The 18,949-nt window shown below is 40.8% G+C and overlaps 1 protein-coding gene across 2 annotated transcripts in view; it reads left to right on the top strand.

Moving 5' to 3' along the window:
• The window catches only part of LOC144682868 (lysosomal Pro-X carboxypeptidase-like), a 47,043-nt gene extending 33,609 nt beyond the window's left edge, over positions 1-13,434 (top strand). For both annotated transcript variants that reach the window (XM_078545694.1, XM_078545693.1), the window contains 4 exons: positions 1,701-1,870; positions 6,367-6,531; positions 10,812-10,999; positions 12,506-13,434. In XM_078545694.1, coding sequence (XP_078401820.1) covers positions 1,701-1,870; positions 6,367-6,531; positions 10,812-10,999; positions 12,506-12,719 — 737 coding nt within the window. In that variant the 3' untranslated portion in view covers positions 12,720-13,434. The remainder of the gene's footprint in view (positions 1-1,700; positions 1,871-6,366; positions 6,532-10,811; positions 11,000-12,505) is intronic.
• Positions 13,435-18,949: the final 5,515 nt, after the last annotated feature.

Below are 18,949 nucleotides of genomic sequence, written 5' to 3'. Positions count from 1 at the left end.
GCAAATGCACATTAAAAAAAGTTAATTAATGATTGCCAGACGTTTAATAAGAAAACCCAAGAGAATTACCATAGTTAATGCTGGCTGACAGGGATGAACAGAGAGCAAATTATTTTCAGAATAAGGGAAGCAAATGAAAAATTGACTTGGAATGTGAAAGTAGCTTGTAGATGGATTCATAGTTTAATATGAATGATATACATAGATTGTATGCAAGTCTAAATAGAAGGAAGACAACAATATGATTTTGTAGTCAGTGCATCATAGACTCAAGCTTTGAATGTCCCTAATCAGCTAAGATTATTTGCCAAGCTCCTCCTGAAAAACATATAATGCATTGCAGCAAAACTTTTAAGTCCCTCCCATTTGTCAAAAAGGTGCTTTCTGATCTATTATAATAACCCCCACACTTACAGTCTTGTGCAAACATTATTCCCTTCTCAACAAAACACACAAACTAATACTTGACTGAGTTACATGTTGCCTACTGTACAATTTCTTCTCCCTCCCCTGGCACAACAGGAGCTCCACAATGCATATAATGTTTTGTGACATATACAGCGCACTTCAGATGTCACAAGTGCAAATCTGGATCGCAAATCAGCAAAGAAAAGAAGTAACTGCCCTTTCCTGCTGATTTCTGAGAAATTTGCTCACAATACTACTGAATTGACTTTAATTATCAAATGCTTATTTACAATAAGAAGATCCATCCTTAATTAACTCAACCAACTTGCTCTCAGTTCCCATCAGTAACAGGATGTTTGTTGTGATGTGGTTTATTGCTTCTGCATTATAAAACAGATTTAACATAGGCAGTGCTACTCTTAGAATATGGGCATCTCTAGCTGTCCTGAAGGCGGGGATGGACCTTCTTGAACCACTAAATGTGGTTTAATACGATTGAGTGACTTACGAGGCCATGTCAGAGGGTGGTTAGAACTCAACTACATTGGTGTGGATAGGACTGTACCGGTAAGAAATTTAAGTCACTTTCACCCCTGAAGGAGTTTAAGTTACTTTTTAAACTGTAAGGAGGACAGTATAGAACTTCAAAAGGACATAGACAAGTTGGTGGAGTGGGCAGATAGGTGGCAGATGATGTTCAATGCGGAGAAATGTGAGTTGATGCATTTTGGCAGGAAGAACATTGAGAGACAATATAAAATAAGAGGTACAATTCTTAAGGGGCTGCAGGAGCAGAGGGACCTTGATGTATATGTGCATAGACCATTGAAGGAGGCAGGACAGGTGAAGAGAGCAATTAATAAAACATACAGTATCCTGGGCTTTATTAATAGGGGTAATGAGATGTTTCCCCTGGCTGGTGAGTCTAAAACCAAGGGACATAATCTCAGGATAAGGGGTAGGCCATTTAAGACTGAGATGAGGAGGAATTTCTTCACTCAGAGGGTAGTGAATCTTTGGAATTCTTTATCCCTGAGGGCTGTGGAAGCTCAGTTGAGCATGTTCAAGGCAGAAATCAATAGATTTCTGGAGATTAATGACATCAAGGGATATGAGATAGCACAGGAAAACGGCATTGAGGTAGATGATCAGCCATTATTTGATTGAATGGCAAAGCAGGCTCAATGGGCTGAATGTTCTACTCCTGTTCCTATGTTCCTACATTTCCAAATTAATGTAACATTTAAATATTTTTTGACATTTGATCTCTTTTTTTTGGTCCCCATTTTTAGCGGAAGGTTTAACCTTTCTTTCCCGTACATTCCATCTCTGCTCACCATTACAAGCATCTGATGTGGCATCCTTCAAATCATGGCTGATTGACACTTGGGTTAATTTGGCTATGGTGGACTACCCATATGAGGCCAACTTTTTACAACCTCTCCCTGCCTGGCCTATTAAGGTAATTAACGTATGCAACTATTTTAAATCCATTTAGCAGGAGGTGGAATGGAAAAAGAAGAAAGATTCCAGTACAATACTTGCTGCGGGAATTCTTAAACGCTGAAATCTGAGCATTCTATATATACCCTGCTTTGGCTGAAGTGCTATCACAGTGTCTTGTCCAGAATGATTTCTGCAATCCAAGCGCTAACCAGGCCTGACCTGACTTAACTTCTAAGAACAGATGAGATCAGGAATATCAAGATGTTCTAATTCTCGTTGACTGGGATGATTTCCAAACTATTTGCCATGCTCAATATCTATGAGTGTGTTAAAAGATTTTTTTGCATAAATGGTTGTTTGAATATGTATTGCATTTTGACACATTGTTCTGACAATCGATACCATGCAGTAAAGGGTGGGACATATGAATTCTATGCATGTTTAGTTGCCACATGTTTAACCTCATTCACAGCTAATAAATGATGCCGTTATATGTATTTTTTTAAAGAAAATTAAGCTGCCACTCCTGAGGGCGTGATTTTGGGATAGGTAATAGACATACAAATCACAAAGCTAGAAGGAATATTTTCATGTAGGGGGTTATTAGAATATGATAGGTATTTTTGATGATTGATTATTAAAGCAGAGATAATCAAAACACTTAAGAAAGGATTTGATTAATATTTGAAGGTGTACAAAAATGTTAAGAGTATTGGTAAAGAGCAGGGAAGCAGGAATAAATAACACTTATGGCAAAATGAATGGAATGAGCAACTTCGGAGCTGAAATATCTTTGATTCTTTAATCATTGACTAACATTCCTTGTTTTTGACTTTATATTTCCGAAGTTTGTGTAACCCACAGTATCATCTTGAAGATTAATAAAGTGTTCCTTGGGTTTGTTGAGGGTATGCTGTAAACTATTTTTTTATACTGATAACCTGTATAATAATAGAGACAGTGGAATGCGTTTGGTGAAAGTATATTCACTAAATCTCAGGTTTAACACTGATTGGCTTAATAAAAAATTAGAATTTATAAATATTTATCATCCTAATTTTTAATATCACTATGCACATAGGGCTAGCAGTGAATTATATGTGCACATATAAGGCTAGCAGTGACTTATATTCAGGTGTTACACCCAATTTGTGAAACTGCTCATTTCATGAAATGGGCACTAGTCAAATTGATTTCATGAATTGGCAAACACGTTGCATGGATCGTGAAATTGGCAGTTTGACTGCTCATTTCATGAAATGGCCAATGCTATGTGTATGAGTTTTAAAATCTTATTCATGGAATTGTTGCTCAAGCATTGTACAAGCTTAACATAATGTACTAAGTTGCCCAGTGACAGCATGAACATTGTAAATTTGGGAAAGCAAGTTTGTCTACAAAAGCACAAATGGTGGCCAGTGGAAGGTGTAAAATTTAATGCAAGTTTCAAAAGGACCAGTTTACATCTGCCTATTTGACTTCAAAGGCTCACAGCAGGTGATCGAAGGTGTGGAATTCCATGCTGGAGTGAAAATAACATGGCATTGACTTCAAAAGTTCATATGGCAAGTAACACCTAACAGTTCATTGGTGACAAGTTCATCTCTCTTTTGTTGTACTCAGATGAAAATGTGATGGCATTCACACCTCTTGTAGAACTAGTATATAAGCATAGAAATGTATACTATCAAAACCCATGCAAACACTGAAGATGGATGACTGTATCTGGCAGATGGATAAGGCAAGGGAGTGGAACTAGCTGGAATGCTCTTCAGAGAGCCAGTACAACTCGATGGGCCGAATGGCCTCCTGCACTGTTAAGATTCTGTGATACTGTATTGAGAGCTGTATTGTTTTGTCATCTGCTGAATACGAACAGAAGGTTACTGCTGCCCTCAAGCATGGGAAAACTGGACAAACTCCCAAGAAATGAATATCACATCCTGAAAACTTTCATGCTTACATCTCTAGGTGGTGTGGACAAGGTTACCAAGAACAATATTAAGTGCATGGCTACCAAGGAAGCAGTCCTGGACATCGTGCGGCAAGCCCACATTGGAACTGGCCATGGTGGTGAAAATAAGACTCAAGAAACTTTCGGAAATTTATGCAAACATCCAATGGTCTCTTATAGGACAGTACATCAGTCATTGTGAGAGATGCATAGAAAAGCATTGCAGGCAGGAGACAGCAACAGGAGTGGTTGTAAGGCCTGAGTCTGCTAACAGCTTGGATAAATGTGGACAAGTAGCCCTGGTTAACGTGCAGACTATGAAGGACAGAAGTTATCGTTTCATACTGCACTACATGGTGTACCTGACCAAGTTCCACACCATTCATCCTCTGAAATCCAAGACAGCAGCTGAAGTTGCCCATGACCTGCTTCTAATATTTTTAGACATCGGAGCTCCACATATTCTTCAGTCAGATAATGGAAGGGAGTTCACAGCACAAGTCATCCACGAACTGGCAACACTCTTGAGAAGAACTGGTGTTGGTCAACGGGCATCCCAGACATACTTAGAGTCAAGGCTCTGGAACGCAGCAATGGTGAAATGAAGTTGAAGCTAATGGCCTGGATGTGTGACACCAACTCTGCTCAGTGGAGCTATAGTGTCCATTTTGTTCAGTGGGCAATGAACAGCAGTTACCATGAAGCTATAAAGATGGCACCTTACCAAACACTCACTGGAAACAAACCACGATGCGGCCTCAGATCAAAGTTGCCAGATGAGTTCCTCAACAGAATCTCCACAGTCAGTGAAGAAGAAGAAGTGGAAAGACTTCTTGAGGAGAACATGGAAAATCCTGATCCTGAACTGGGCCCCTGGACCATCCTCCATGAACAATCCTGAGCTGGCCTGAGAACCATCCACCACGGATGATTCTGAGTTAGCTTCTGGACCATCCAACACAGAAGATCCAGAGCAAGCCCCAGAACCATCCACCATAGATCACCCTGAGTCAGCTCCTGGACCACCCAAAATGGACAATCCTGAGCCAGCCCTCAGATCATTCAACATGGATGATCTTGAGACATCCCTGGGACTATCCTCCATGAATGACCCTGAGCAGGCCTTTGGATCATTCATTACACATGACCCTAAATCTGATGAAGAACTTCATCCTGCCAGACATGCAAGGAAGGTGGCACACCAGGGCATTACATAGCAAGCCAAGCAGATGATGGCCCGCAGCACAAGGTCACTGCAGGCTGCTGGTTTTGGTGACAATGTGGCTGTCCTAGAGTCAGCATTTGACTGCAGCCAAGGTGACCCACCAAATGTTATAGGTGTGGTGCTGGGAGAAGATGGGACTGGCTACACCATTCGAACAGCTAAGGAGATTGTGAAAGGCAAACTTGCCAGGAATCAGTTTGAATTTGTGCAGTACAGTGGATGAGTGCAGAAGACATTCCACCAGAACAACTCAGCCTTGTGAGATTGTATGTGCTCCAAGTGTTTGTCGTGGGCAAGGCCTCCAGAGTTGCCATTTGCAGGAGTAACTGCTTATTAAGATGACGTTCTGCTTGAAAGCAGACCTCGACTGTGACATTGCCTGTCACAGCCACAAGTCCTGTGACAATGTTGACCAATGCTGGCATGTTAAATATGTATGAATTGTATTTACGCTAGTTTTGTAAATATTGATGTATAAGCCATCTGAATGGTTTGGGTGTGATCCTGAATGAAATAAAACAGAACATAAACCAATGAATTTGAAAAACTTGGATGTCACAATGAATCTGAAATGTACATTGAATAAAGGCATATTATGCATTTATGAATTGTTTCAGCTGTATTGTAATCATTGATGAATATAATCTAAATCTGAATGGTTTGGATATAATACTAGATGAAACATAGAACAGTAAACAGAATTAAGCAGATTATACATTTGTGAATTAAATTTTATGTTCATAAAAGTTGTCCATTTCATGAATTGGGCAAGTTTTCCAATGCCAGTTTCATGAACTGGGTGGTCAAACTGCCAGTTTCATGAACTGTGCAAGTAGGCTGCCCATTTCAAGAAATGAGCAATTTGATTGGCCATTTCATGAAATGGGCAGTTTCACAAATTCGGTGTAACACATACATATAGGGCTAGCAGTGAACAAAAAGTGTATTTTATTTATATGGTTAATAGAATTATGACCACTGTTGTGGTGCCAAGATAGTCCAATAATGGAACAAGCCAAGTGATGCTGTGCATTCTTCGTGCAGTGGGGTTGCTGTGACCTGTCAAAATCTCTCCAAGCTTTATATGCAAACTACAGAAACCTGCACAAAATCCTATGTATTAGAGAATTAAAATAATCCAGCGTCTTATAGCTCAGTGGAGATACACGTGGGGGTGAGGAGGGTTTGAAGTAGATACATTTTAAAGTTTATATGTGCATATACCTTTATTTCATTAATTTTATCAATCTAATCAACTTGAAAATTTTACTAAAATCTGACTAATTTATCTTCAAAGACATGTTAATCCATTTTTAAAATTATTTCTTCTCAGGTTGTTTGCACCTTTCTTAAGGATCCTTCACTATCAGCAGAGTCGCTACTGCAAAACATCTTTCAGGCTGTGAATGTATATTATAACTACACAGGCAATGCAGAGTGCCTGAATATATCGCAGACTGCAACTTCCAACCTTGATGATCAAGGCTGGTATTACCAGGTGAATGTTGTTACATGTGGAGCACTATTGTATGAAGTTGATGTAACATGAACATGCCAATAAATGTACTCTAATATGAGCAATTTTCTGTGCAGTGACAGCAGATCATAGTACATGCTGCCTAGGAACTTTGTGTGATATTAGTTTTGGTATTTCCTTACAATGACCTGACCTTTCTGCTCACTTTTAAGTTCTGACAAATAGACCTTCCTGAGGTACATAAGGTATCCAGGCAGGATTAAATTAAACATGCCAAATTATTCTTCCAGTTTGATTCTAATGGGAAAATATAGTAATTGAAGAAAATTAACCTAAAAGGACATCTCATAGGTTTGTTTATCTTGTTTTCTAGCTGCCTCCTCCTCATCCTGCCAGACCTGACACAAGTAGTTTGTAGTATGCAGACGTGGGCTCAGCACCACATTCTGTGCATCTTCTGATGTCCTTTGAGGTAAATTGGTCTGGCAAAGTTGAAGACGCAATATGCTTCAAGGGGATAAGAAAGAATTTAGAAAGTTAAACACCCTTTGAATGCACTTTGAAGAAAAGTTAACCATAAGGACTCCAGCAGTTCCAGGAGGCCAACCACCAATGAGGACTGGGCAGGAAATGTGTCCTTTTTATTCATTCATGAGATATGGGTGTCGCTGGCTAGGCCAATATTTATTGCCCATCTCTAATTGCCCTTGCTCAGAGGGCATTTAAGAGTCAACCACATTGCTGTGGGTATGGAGTCACATGTAGGCCAGACCAGGTAAGGACAGCAGATTTCCTTCCCTAAAGGACATTAGTGAACCAGATGGGTTTTTACAACAATTGACAATGGTTTCACGGTCATCATTAGACTTTTAAATCCAGATTTTTTTAATTGAATTTAAATTCCACCATCTGCCGTGCTGGGATTCAAACCCAGGTCCCCAGGGCATTACCCTGGGTCTCTGGATTACCAGTCCAGTGACAATACCACTATGTCATCTCACAAATGTCACCTCCCATCCTGAAAACAAATTTCAAATAAACCCTCGATATTTAAAATGATCAGGTTCTTCCACAATTTTGAAGTGCTCACTAGAATTGTCTACTTGAAATTGATCTGTTTTAGAAAACATTTATAAATTCATTCCATGGGCTAGAGTAAAGAGTAGGAGCAGGAGTAGGCCACATAGCCCCTTAAACTTGCTCTGCCATTCAAAAAGATCATGACTGATCTTCTACATCAATTCCACTTTCCAACCCCTTCCCCATATTTGTTGATTCCCTTAGCATCCAAAAATCTATTGATCTCAGCCTTGAATATGACCGAGCATTCACAGCTCTCTGGGGGTAGAGAATTCCAAAGATTCGCAACCCACTGAGTGAAAATATTTCTCCTCACCTCAGTCCTAAATGGTTGACCCCTAGTTTTAGACTCTGCAGCAGGGGCAACAGCATCTAAATTGATCACATCTGTTCTGATGAGAGACCGTCTAACATTTTATATGGTAGGAATAAGAAAGGGAAAGACACAGTTAGGAATTTCTCATCTCAGACTTGCACATCAGTATTATTTCAAACTACTTTCTTATCCATCTACTTGTGTTGGACTGACATTTATAACCAGAGTAAGCATGACTTTCCTGAATGAAATGTGCTGCTGTTTTCTATTTTCAGATCTGCTGTGCCTTCTGAGGAGCTATATTAAGTTTTTTTTAAAAAATGTGCATTTCATAAATCTAACACTGTTTCTTTGAACTAATAAATATAATAAATAAGTTATTATAGGTTTGACACAACCTTGAAAAACATTAGTGAGACATTTTTGCAAGTTTTAGTGTTGGGTCAGTGATAATGCCTATTGCTCTGAGTAAGAAGGTTGTGGGTTCAGAGACTTGAGAATGTAATCCAAGCTGATACTCTGTCATACTACTGAGAGAGTGCTGCATTGTCAGGGCTGTTGCCTTTGGCTAAGGTGTGAATCTTGCCCCCTCAGGTGGATGCATAACATCCTATGACACTGTTTCAAGAATGGTAGTAGTGTTTTCTGTGGGAACCTAGCCAATTTTTATCCCTCAACTAACATCACTAGAACAGATGAAGGGAAGATTATTGAGATGTTGGATAGGCTAAAAATTGATAACGAGGAGGTATTAGACAGCCTGATTGTACTTAAAGTTGAAACTCACTAGGACCAGAATGGGATGTGGCTGCATATATTGAAGAAAGTAGGGATGGAAATTGCGGAGGCACTGACTTTAATCTTCCAATCTACCTCAGATGCAAGGGTGGTGCCAAAGATAGGAGAATGGCAAATATTACACACTTGTTCAAAAACAAAGGCACAAGGATAAACCCAGCAACTACAGGACAGTCAGTTTAACCAAGGTGGTGGGAAAGCTTTTAGAAACAATAGTCCTGGACAAAGTTAACAGTCACTTGGACAAGTGTGGAGCAATTAAGGGAAACCGGCATGGATTTGTTAAAGGGAAATTGTGTTTAACTAACTTGATTGAGTTTTTTGACCAAATAACAGATCAGTGAGGGTAATTTGGTTGATATGGTAAAGTCTCACATAATAGGCTTGCCAGCAAAGCACATGAAATAAAAGGGACTATGGCAGCGTGGATACAAAGTTGGGTGAGTGAAAGGAAACAAAGAGTATTGGTGAACTTTTGTTTTTTGGGCTAGAGGAAAGTATGTAGTGGGATCAGTACTAGGACCACTGCTTTTCTTGATATATATTAATGACCAAGACATGGGTGTACAGGGCACAGTTTCAAAAATTTTCAGATGACATAAAACTTGGAAGTGTTGTAAACTGTGAGGAGGATAGTGATAGACTTCAAGAGGACATCGATACATTGATGCAACGGGCAGATACATGGCAGATTAAATCTAATGTAGAGAAGTTTGAAGTAATGCATTTTTGTAGGAAGAACTAGCAGAGGCAATATAAAATAAAGGATACAATTCTAAAAGGAGCGCAGCAACAGAGTGACCCGGGGGTATATGTGCATAAATGTTTGAAGGCGGCAGTGTAGGTTGAGAAATTGGTTAAAAAGGCATGTGGGATCCTAGGATTTATAAATAGAGGCACACAGTACAAAAGCAACAAAGTTATAGTGAACCTTTATAAAGCAGTAGTTCGGCCTCAAATGGAGTATTGTGTTCAATTTTGGGCACTGCACTTTCATAAGGATGTGAAGGCTTTCGAGGGGGTGCAAAAAAGATTTAAGAGAATTGTTTCGGGTTTAAGGAACTTCAGTTATGTGGATAGATTGGAGAAGCTGGGGCTGTTCCCCTTAGAGGAGAGAGGATTGAGAGGAGGTTGATAGAGATGTTCAAAATCATGAGTAGATAGAGAGAAACTGTTCTCATTGATGGAAGGGTTGAGAACTAGAGTACACTGATTTCAGACAAATGGCAAAAGAACAAACAGTGACATGAGAATTTTTTTTTCCCGTAGTGAACAGTTAGGATCTGGAGTGCACTGCTTGAGAGTGTAGTGGAGGCAGATTCAATCATGGCTTTCAAAAGGAAATTGGATAAGCACCTGAAGAGAGAAATCTTTCAGGGCTACAGGGAAAGGGCAAGACCAGCTGCGTTGTTCCTGCAGAGAGCTGGCACGGACATAGTGGGGTGAATGGCCTCCTCTGTGCTGTAACTAGTCTGAGTCTAGGCATTCATCTCATTGCTGTGTGTGGAACCTCACTATCTACAAATTGACTGTCATATTTCCTTATATTAGAACAGTGATTTTTATTGTGCCTGTTGATGACACAAGCTGAACAAAATAACAAACAGTCTTCAATTTCTGTAGTAAGTGATTAAACTTGATTTATTTTGTTAACTACTTGAAGACTAAGTTCATTATAGTAGAAAAATAATCTTTGCTTCTGTAAAATTTTCAAATTTATCTTTAGAAGCAATTTTCTGCATTTTTAAATGTGACAGTGATGAGCCTGATTAACACTTGTTTAACTTTAATAAAATCCTCAATAACTGTAAGGTATTAAGTTCTCTTCTCTTCAAATACACCATGCAAGCATATATTCATGGCTAAGTGAAAGATCGATGAGTCTACCATATTCATAAGTTAATGGCAGCACATGCCACCTACAGGGCTTTGTTTTTCATCTTAACAGGTTAACTTGTTCTTAATTGGGAAAGCTGTTTTTCCCAACAGGATTTCAACATTCTCACTTCCTTGATGACTGAGTTTCTAATGTATGTGCAATTTAAGCCAGGCTGTCTAAAGAAATTGGTCACAGATTTATATTTTTGTCACTTTTTTTTGTTGTCAGACTTGTACAGAAATGGTGATGCCTTTCTGTTCAGATGGAGTCAATGACATGTTTGAACCGGTGCCGTGGGACTTACAGTTATTTTCTGATACTTGCAAGAAAGACTGGGGACTACGTCCTAGACCTGACTGGATCACTACACTCTATGGTGGGAAAAATATCAGTTCACACAGCAATATTGTCTTCAGGTGTGTTTTTAAAAACTGGAAGAATTTTCAAGTATCACCTGGGAACCAGAGTGTATTTTTAAATAAGAATAGAGTTGCTGGTTTAGAAAAAAGAAATAAATCTTATTAGAGTCATGTTGGTGCTGCTGATGCATGGAGAAAACCTCTAGATGTAAAGAATGTGCAGTGGTTTGGCTGGGGACGTCAGGTACTAACCTTTTTTAATGGTTACTAGAAAGATTTGGATGAATAGGTAGTGAAAAGATCTTTGTACTTAACTTGCGCTTCTTTCCTGATTACCAAGTAGCTATATTGTGTGATTATTTAGAATCTTTTAATGGGATATTCACAACTGAATTAAAAGCAGATGCCCTGCCAAGTAAGTCATTAGGTAGTATTCATGTTGGAAGCTGTGCAGGAGTATTTGCCTTCCTTGCCCTGTCTCAACAGTAAGCAGCTATAAATGAACAATGTATTTCCAAATAGTTTGGAAGACCAGTATGTGGATTTGGTGAGCCTAAAGATTAGATTTCCTGTAGACTGCTTGAGCTTTGTGAAACAATCAAGCTGTTGAGACTTTTATCTCTGCCTTCTACTATTGGCAAAATATTATATTATGATGCCTCACATCAGAAACCAGATATCACTTTTATTTGTGGGAAGATTAAATCAGCCAAGATGGTCATTGCAATGACAACAAGTTGCATTTTTAATAATAACATAAGAAATAGCAGCAGGACTAGGCATTCAGCCTCTCTAGCCTGTTCTGTCATTTAATAAGATCATTAACCCCATTTTCCTGCATGCCCCCCATAACCCTTGATTTCCTTCTCAATCAAAAATGTAACTCAGCCTTGAATATCTTCAATATCTAGATAGATAATATCTATAACATGTTCCACAATTTTGGATCAATAATTTTATACATCACCTGCTATTAGCATTTGAATTTGTATGTATTTCCACGTTTCCCTGTCGATAAGCCACTTCATCCAGTGAATATTGCTTCCGTCCTTCAATTTATGAAGTACTTTTGTATGGATAGTTTCTTCCAGTATACAGCAAAAATGATGCATCCAAAGGGCAATTGTTAAGTAAAGGAATTCATTAGCAGTAGTAAATCTCAGTCTGGGTTTTGGTGTCCAAGCTTTAATATACTAGGAGCTAATATAGTCTGTGTAACAGATCTCTTGGTATCTGCCTTAATTGCAGCAAATTTATGGCGGTGAGCGGGAGGGTCAGGGAGAGAATTGGCAGAGCGGGAGGGTCGATGACCAGGAGAGGTGGTGAGTCAGGAGGGTCGGGGAGGGAGACAGCAAGCTGCATTTTGGCTTTGGAAGAAGGCTCAGTAACAGCGCTAAAGCAGAAGTGGCAACATTGCTACTAGGCAATGTCCCTAATTTAACAGTGCTGTTAAGATGGAAACACGTTACTAGAACACACTTTAAGCGGGGGACACCAGTGCTTTATTCTGCATAATTTTGTTTGAGCTTGATGTTAACTGCATGTACTGTTTACTTTTCATAGCAATGGTGGCCTGGATCCCTGGGCAAGTGGAGGGGTGACTAAATCGATCTCTGATACACTGATTGCCATAGTTATTCCTGAAGGAGCTCATCATTTAGATCTACGCTCTAGAAATGATAAGGACCCTACCTCTGTCGGGAAAGCACGAGCTCTGGAAGTTGAATACTTTAAAAAGTGGATTGAAGAGGCGAAAAATGCATTAGTGTCATTGTAAGATGAAACATACCCTTCTCTTAATCATTAAGCTATATTCTAATTGGAATATAGTTCCTGAATGTTACCGATTTTCGACTCGATTGCTGTATATTCCGTTCACAGCACAACTTGCTTTGCCTAATTTACAACAACTGATGTCTTCATGTTACCTAGAAGAGAAATTTTACATTTTGCCTGTAAGTCTGTACTTGGTGATGGGGGTCAGACTATCTAATCACCAATGGAAAGGGCATTTTTTTAACCTAATGAATCTTGTTTTGTAATTGAAATCATACCCTGTTAATTTGATACCTACATTTTCTAATATGATCCATAACTTTGATTAGATTATTAACTTGTAGTATCTTGTATTAAGATTACATCTCTGAATTATGGTTTGCTGGTCAGACAGTTAGATTCAAATATAAGTTGTGTTTCACTGGATTTGTGAACAATTCCATACCTTAGTAACAGAGAAATGATGCGAGGTCAGTGCCTCCATCTTTTCCCATGTAAGAATGTACTGGACTTGTAACTGAAAACGCACTTGTTTCTCATTGCTCCCTTCTTTAATTCTTTCATTCTACATATGTGCCTTTTGATGTTACATTTATCCAGCGTTTAAAAGGTCTTAAAGATTATATTTCTGTTATTCCTGTTATCATATTTTCTTTAAATAAATCATGTCAGTTTGTCGTGTAGGAAATTTTATAAAATTTCTTTTAATTCTTTCATACGATGTAGGTGTCTATCCCTAATTGCCTTTGATGACCAAGTGGCTTACTTTCAGGGGGCAGTTAGGATTCCACCACATTGCTGTGGGTCTGGAGTCACGTGTTGGTCAGACACTACGAGGATGGCAGATCAGGGTTTTCATGACAATCATTGATAGTTACGTGGTCACTATCGCTAGTTTTCAGTTCCAGATTTTATGAACCCGTGTCCCCAGGCCATTAGCCTGGGCCTCTGTATTACTAGCCCAGTGATGCTACCACTATGCCACCGTCTCCCTCCTCATACCACAACTGAATTTTGGCACCTCCAGTGCTTTGGTTTTTTCCTTCCTGTGCCAGTGGTGCTGATCATACTAGAAGATGGTTTAATGTGTGCCAGGCATTCTTGTTCAAGTGGCCATGCTTCATGTTTTGGCTTAGATGGTGAATGCTGGCAGACTGTTTAACCACAACAATCCTTCCTCATTTAAAAAAAATTCCACCTAGACAATCTTTGCCTGTGCACCATCATAATACAATTTCCTTACCTGTGGTTGAAATTGTCTCTTTTAATAAGTATTTTAATGTATTTGTTTCATTTTCTATGTCTCTTAAAATATTGTAACTGATCATGGTTTCATCCTAGTCTTGCCCTGGCTGAAGCCAGTTTTATGTCATATTTACAATATCATGCCTTTCTATTCTAATTAGTGCCACTAGTCCCCTGACTTGTAATCACTGCAATCCCAATCCATGTATTTTTCAGCAGCCTTTTCCTATTTATTTTTTACTCTTGTCCTCTCCTATCTTCCGTATGATATGTCTCTAGATAGAACTAATTAGAGACTGACAGTAGTCCATTCCCTGCAATTTCACCAGGAACGGTGGCTACTGCCGGTAAAACACTTGGGCTTTAACCAGAGCTCACTGGAGTAAGGTAAATGATGATGGGGTGGGGGCTACAATGAGGGGGTCACCGTTGAGAGGTAGGGAGAAGGGGGCCGCATGGCTGTCGGAGGGCAACCCCCTTCCAGATGCCAGGTGGCTTGATCAAGCACTGAGTGACTTTGAATGAAGGAGCCCCCCTGGCAACCCCCGGCTATTCCACAAGCAAACTCAAACATCAGTGGCGGTGGGTTGAGGGGCTTAAGTGGGCATTAATTTCCCATTTAATGGCCTCAATTGGCATCTGGGTGGGAAGGCCACCCTCAAGCACTCCTGCCCTGGACTTAATCAGGGGAAAGTGGCAGGATCTCCACCTCAAATCCTCCTTCCTAATCAACCCTTGGAACTTGCCTTGAGGGGTGGGCATTAAATTCCACCCTCTGTGTTTAATTTGCATTTACCTAATTGGTCAGGCTCTGTCACAGGTGTGAGATTATTCATTAAACATCTTACTCAAATTTCTTTTGTAAGTTGGCCATCCAATTATTTTCTGTCGCTAACTCCAAAATGAACCACAACTTAAAAGGTGTTCATTACACTTTCTGGATCTTCTCCTTCTGTTCCATAATATCTATTAATGTACAAGACCTGGGAGAAAACTGACCATTTCAAACTTATAGGACAGAATTTAACGGGGAAGGAGTGGGTCCATAGGCAGAAGTGGGCATAATGTTCATCCTACCCACCATGCCACCCTACCCACTTACCTCACTCATACTCATTCACTAATACAGTGAAAAGCCGTATTAATGTCCCAAAGTTCTTCAGTGTGTTAGTGAATGAAGACTTACCAGAATATGGCAGCAGGTGCTGTAAAAAGGGGGTGTGGCTTGGCATCCCCCGATGACCATGGAAGGTCTCTGAGAACAGGTGCACTCCGCGTTTCTGAGTAGCCCTGCTTCGGAAGCTCGGGCCAGAAATGTGGAGCTGTGGTGCTGAGAAAGAAATCCTATTGTTATTGCCATTCCCCAGAAGACTCAGCCCATAATTTCAAGATTGAAACTTATTTATTGTGAAACAACCTCTTTGGTGCCTTTGATTTGTACAAGAAAATTTGGTCAAAATAAATATGCACTATCACCTTTAACTTAAAATGTAATTGAGTTTTTATATTTTTCCAATTCTGGGTTCACGACCTTACAGGAAAACAGACTCATGCACACTTCAATACTTTTGTGCAACTTTGAAATACTGGTTCATAACCAAGACATAACTTGAGTTTCTCGCAAAAATAAACTAGTATATACGAACTGAAAGCAGAGCACGCCTGTGTACTGCTAACATTAAACATGACATTACGAAGTTTTAAACTACTTATAGTTCTATATGGAAGATGGGCGGCATTAAAATCAAAACAATCGATCACATGCACTTTTCAAAGACAGACTTCAGACAGAAGAAACACCGCAACTTCCTTTCACTAAAATTATCATGTTTAATTTCTCTCAGCACGGAAGCTTCAGTGAAGGTTTCAACCTAAATTTTTCAGGAGGTCTTTTGTCCTGCATACGCCTGCTTTCTCTGCCAGGTTGCTACCTTTGTAATGTGCCAAGGCCATTGTATATTCCTGGTTTCTCCACACATGAAATAAAACTGTTGATTCTTGAGTCTATGATCTTGACCACTGTGACATCTACTACTGACACTAATTTTCAGTTTAAGGTCTGGGAATCAGTTACCCAAAAAGGCTGTTGGGCTCATAAGTGGTTTTAAAGCAGTTTGTTAAGCAACAGATTAAAAATGATGCATAAGCTAAACAGACAGGTAAAGCATACAACTGTGATAGGTGAGAGTGGTTTTACCGATCCCAAGGAAGAAATGAGCAATGTAGCTTATCTCTCAGCTGGAAGTGGCAGTCTCTTGTCTGTTTGTTTGCAGCAGTCTTTTGTCCTCTTTCTTCTCAAACTAACTGAGGTGCTAGGAAGCTGTTCCCCCGGTCTTCCTCCATCCTCTCTGTCCGTCACTTTGGCTGAGGCCACCTTTTATCTTATGTCATGCTGGGTGCCATTTGTTAACTCCTGCCAGACACGTATAAATAAGAGGTGTCACTGGACACCCTGGTTACTATATTTTACCTCAGTCCTTGACTGCTAGGGACTGTTTTTGAAACGAGAAATAGCCTTTTGCAAGCTGGCCTCATACAGTGCCTGCTCATTCTATAAGAATGTTGTAATCTGAAAAGTACCATTTCTTACATGGGTGTGTGTGGTGCAATGGGTGGAGGTCACACCACATTTGGCCCATGAGTCATATTTTCATGTCTGTGTCTGAGATGCATCTGCTTTTACTCAGTGCCTTTCCTCATTATTCAGCATTCACCCATCTTACTACTTCAGGTCACTCGGCAGCCCAAACATTGACCCTAGGGGTCCAGAGTTAACCTCTGAGAAGGAGGAGGGGAACTCAAAGGGTGCACTATTCCATCGTTGCTCAGCACCTAGCACCAGCTCAGATACTGGTACCTCTGAGTTTGGCAAAAGCGCGTCGGCTGAAGTTCCACCTACTGGTTTGAGGACTGCACGACCACCGGTCCAGCTGTTGGAGGCTTTGACAGTCCAAGCCTCTGACTTTCAGAGGAGTGTGGGTGACCAGGAAGAAGCTGAGCCACAGACAGATGACAATCCTGTGGAGTCATGCCCAAAGGGAGGTGCATGAAGATCTGGAGGAGATTCCAGAGCTTATGTGCGTCCTCGAATGGATAATGAAGGAATTCACCTTCTCTCCGAACATGTCGCCTCCTCCATTGAGCGATTGGCGACTCTCATGAGAGTTTGACTCAGCAGCATGATTGGGATTCTGGGCATGCATTCAGACCTGTAAGCCCTCACATTGACAATGACCTTAGGTAGGCACTGCCAATGCAAAAGATAGACAAGGCACCTGGAGTCCCTACTAGGTCCTCATTCATCTCCGTTAAGCAGGAAGGGCCATTTGGACCTCTCATTGGCAGATGAGCAGCAGATGTCTGCATCTGGGGGCTCCTTTCAAAGCGCTCCTGATGGTTACAACAGGTGCTCCGCACCTCTGCCAATGACACCAGCACCTCAGGTTGCTGCAGCGACAGAGCAGGCCTCCAGGCAGGCACCCCTCATAATGCCAGGATCCTCACGGCTTCAGACAATCAGAGGACGTCTGCCAAGGTCATGGGGGCCAACAGAACATAAGGATCAGCAGCCTGCCTCCAGTCCAGCTGGCAGTGATGGGGGAGAACCATGGTGTAGCACCTGTGAAAGAATGAAGAAATCACTATAGACACAGAAGGAGCATCACTGGTGTTTGCTCAATGTGTAAGACTGAATGTTCTGTTGTTCACCTTTTTATTAAATTCTTGACAATTTCTATGGTTTTTACATGTTGCAAGGACTGGGGACTCCCTTATATTGACGGGTCGCAATGCCATGACACCACCTGATGAAAATCAGAGCCCCTTGTAAGAGATGTTTGCAGAGGCGAGACTTTTGGATGTCTTAAGTGTTTGCCTCTTAGACCTGGACAGAACCAGATGTTGCCTCCATATTGCTGTTTTGGAGAGGCCAGCAAAGCCTTAGTTAAACTGCCTCATCGTGAGGGCGTCTCCCTTCTCCCTAGCACCTAGCCTCTGCCATCATGTGCGTCGTCATGATCAAAATCTTGTACCTCCTCTGAGTCATTGCTGGATGTATCATCTGAGGATGCAGAATGGTCCTCCATGTCATCATCCACAAGTTCTTCTCATCTCACATTGGCATGTTGTGCAGCACACAGCACATGACAATGATCAAGAGTATACAATATGGGACGTACTACAAAGCTCCAGCACAGCAGCTGAGGCAACAAATTCTCATCTTTAGAAGACCTATGGTTCTCTTTATGGTTGTCTTGGTGGAGGCATGGCTTGCATTGTACCTTTGTTTCACTTGGGTCTATGGATGCCTGATGGGTGTCATAGGCCACGTCCTTAATGGATAGCCCTTGTCTCCTATTAAGCAGCCACCCGCTTGAGCAGGAAGTGAGAACAGCCCTGGCACCTGGACGTGCCTGTGGATGTAGCTGTGGCACCTGTAAGATGCGTTTACAGTGATCACAGTCAATTTGACGTTGAAGAAATGAAAACCTTTTTGGTTAACAAAAGACCCTGGCTGGCTCACGGATGCCTTAATGGCCCCATGTCTTCCAGGGAAGCCTGCAATAGCCCCAAAGACTCTCAGTCTCTCAACCTATTTTAATCATCAATGATGAACCATACGAAAGTTTCTACTTACCTGAACAATGCGACCATCACTAGTTTGATACAGTGATGGGCTGAAGATTGCAAAATGCTGCAAAGATCCCTGAAAGGCTCCTGAGGCACAGAAGTTTAGGGCGACCATTACTTTCAGTGCCAAAGGCAGTTGGAACTGATCTCCTGAGCAATCATGTTGCAGATGGATGTCACTGCCTGCCTGGAGAGATGGAGTCTTCTGCAAAACTGGTGCTCACTCATTTGAAGGTAATTGGAGCACTGCCTGTACAGCCTTCCCTCAGGATAGTGTCTTCTTGGACGTACGTGCCCACACTCCCTTTGCTGGCCCTCTGGGCCTACACCATCACCATGACATCCATGTTGCTGGCA

Source organism: Cetorhinus maximus, chromosome 7, assembly GCF_964194155.1.
Source record: "Cetorhinus maximus chromosome 7, sCetMax3.hap1.1, whole genome shotgun sequence".
Lineage (NCBI taxonomy): Eukaryota > Metazoa > Chordata > Chondrichthyes > Lamniformes > Cetorhinidae > Cetorhinus > Cetorhinus maximus.
This window is presented reverse-complemented; position numbering and strand designations above follow the sequence as displayed.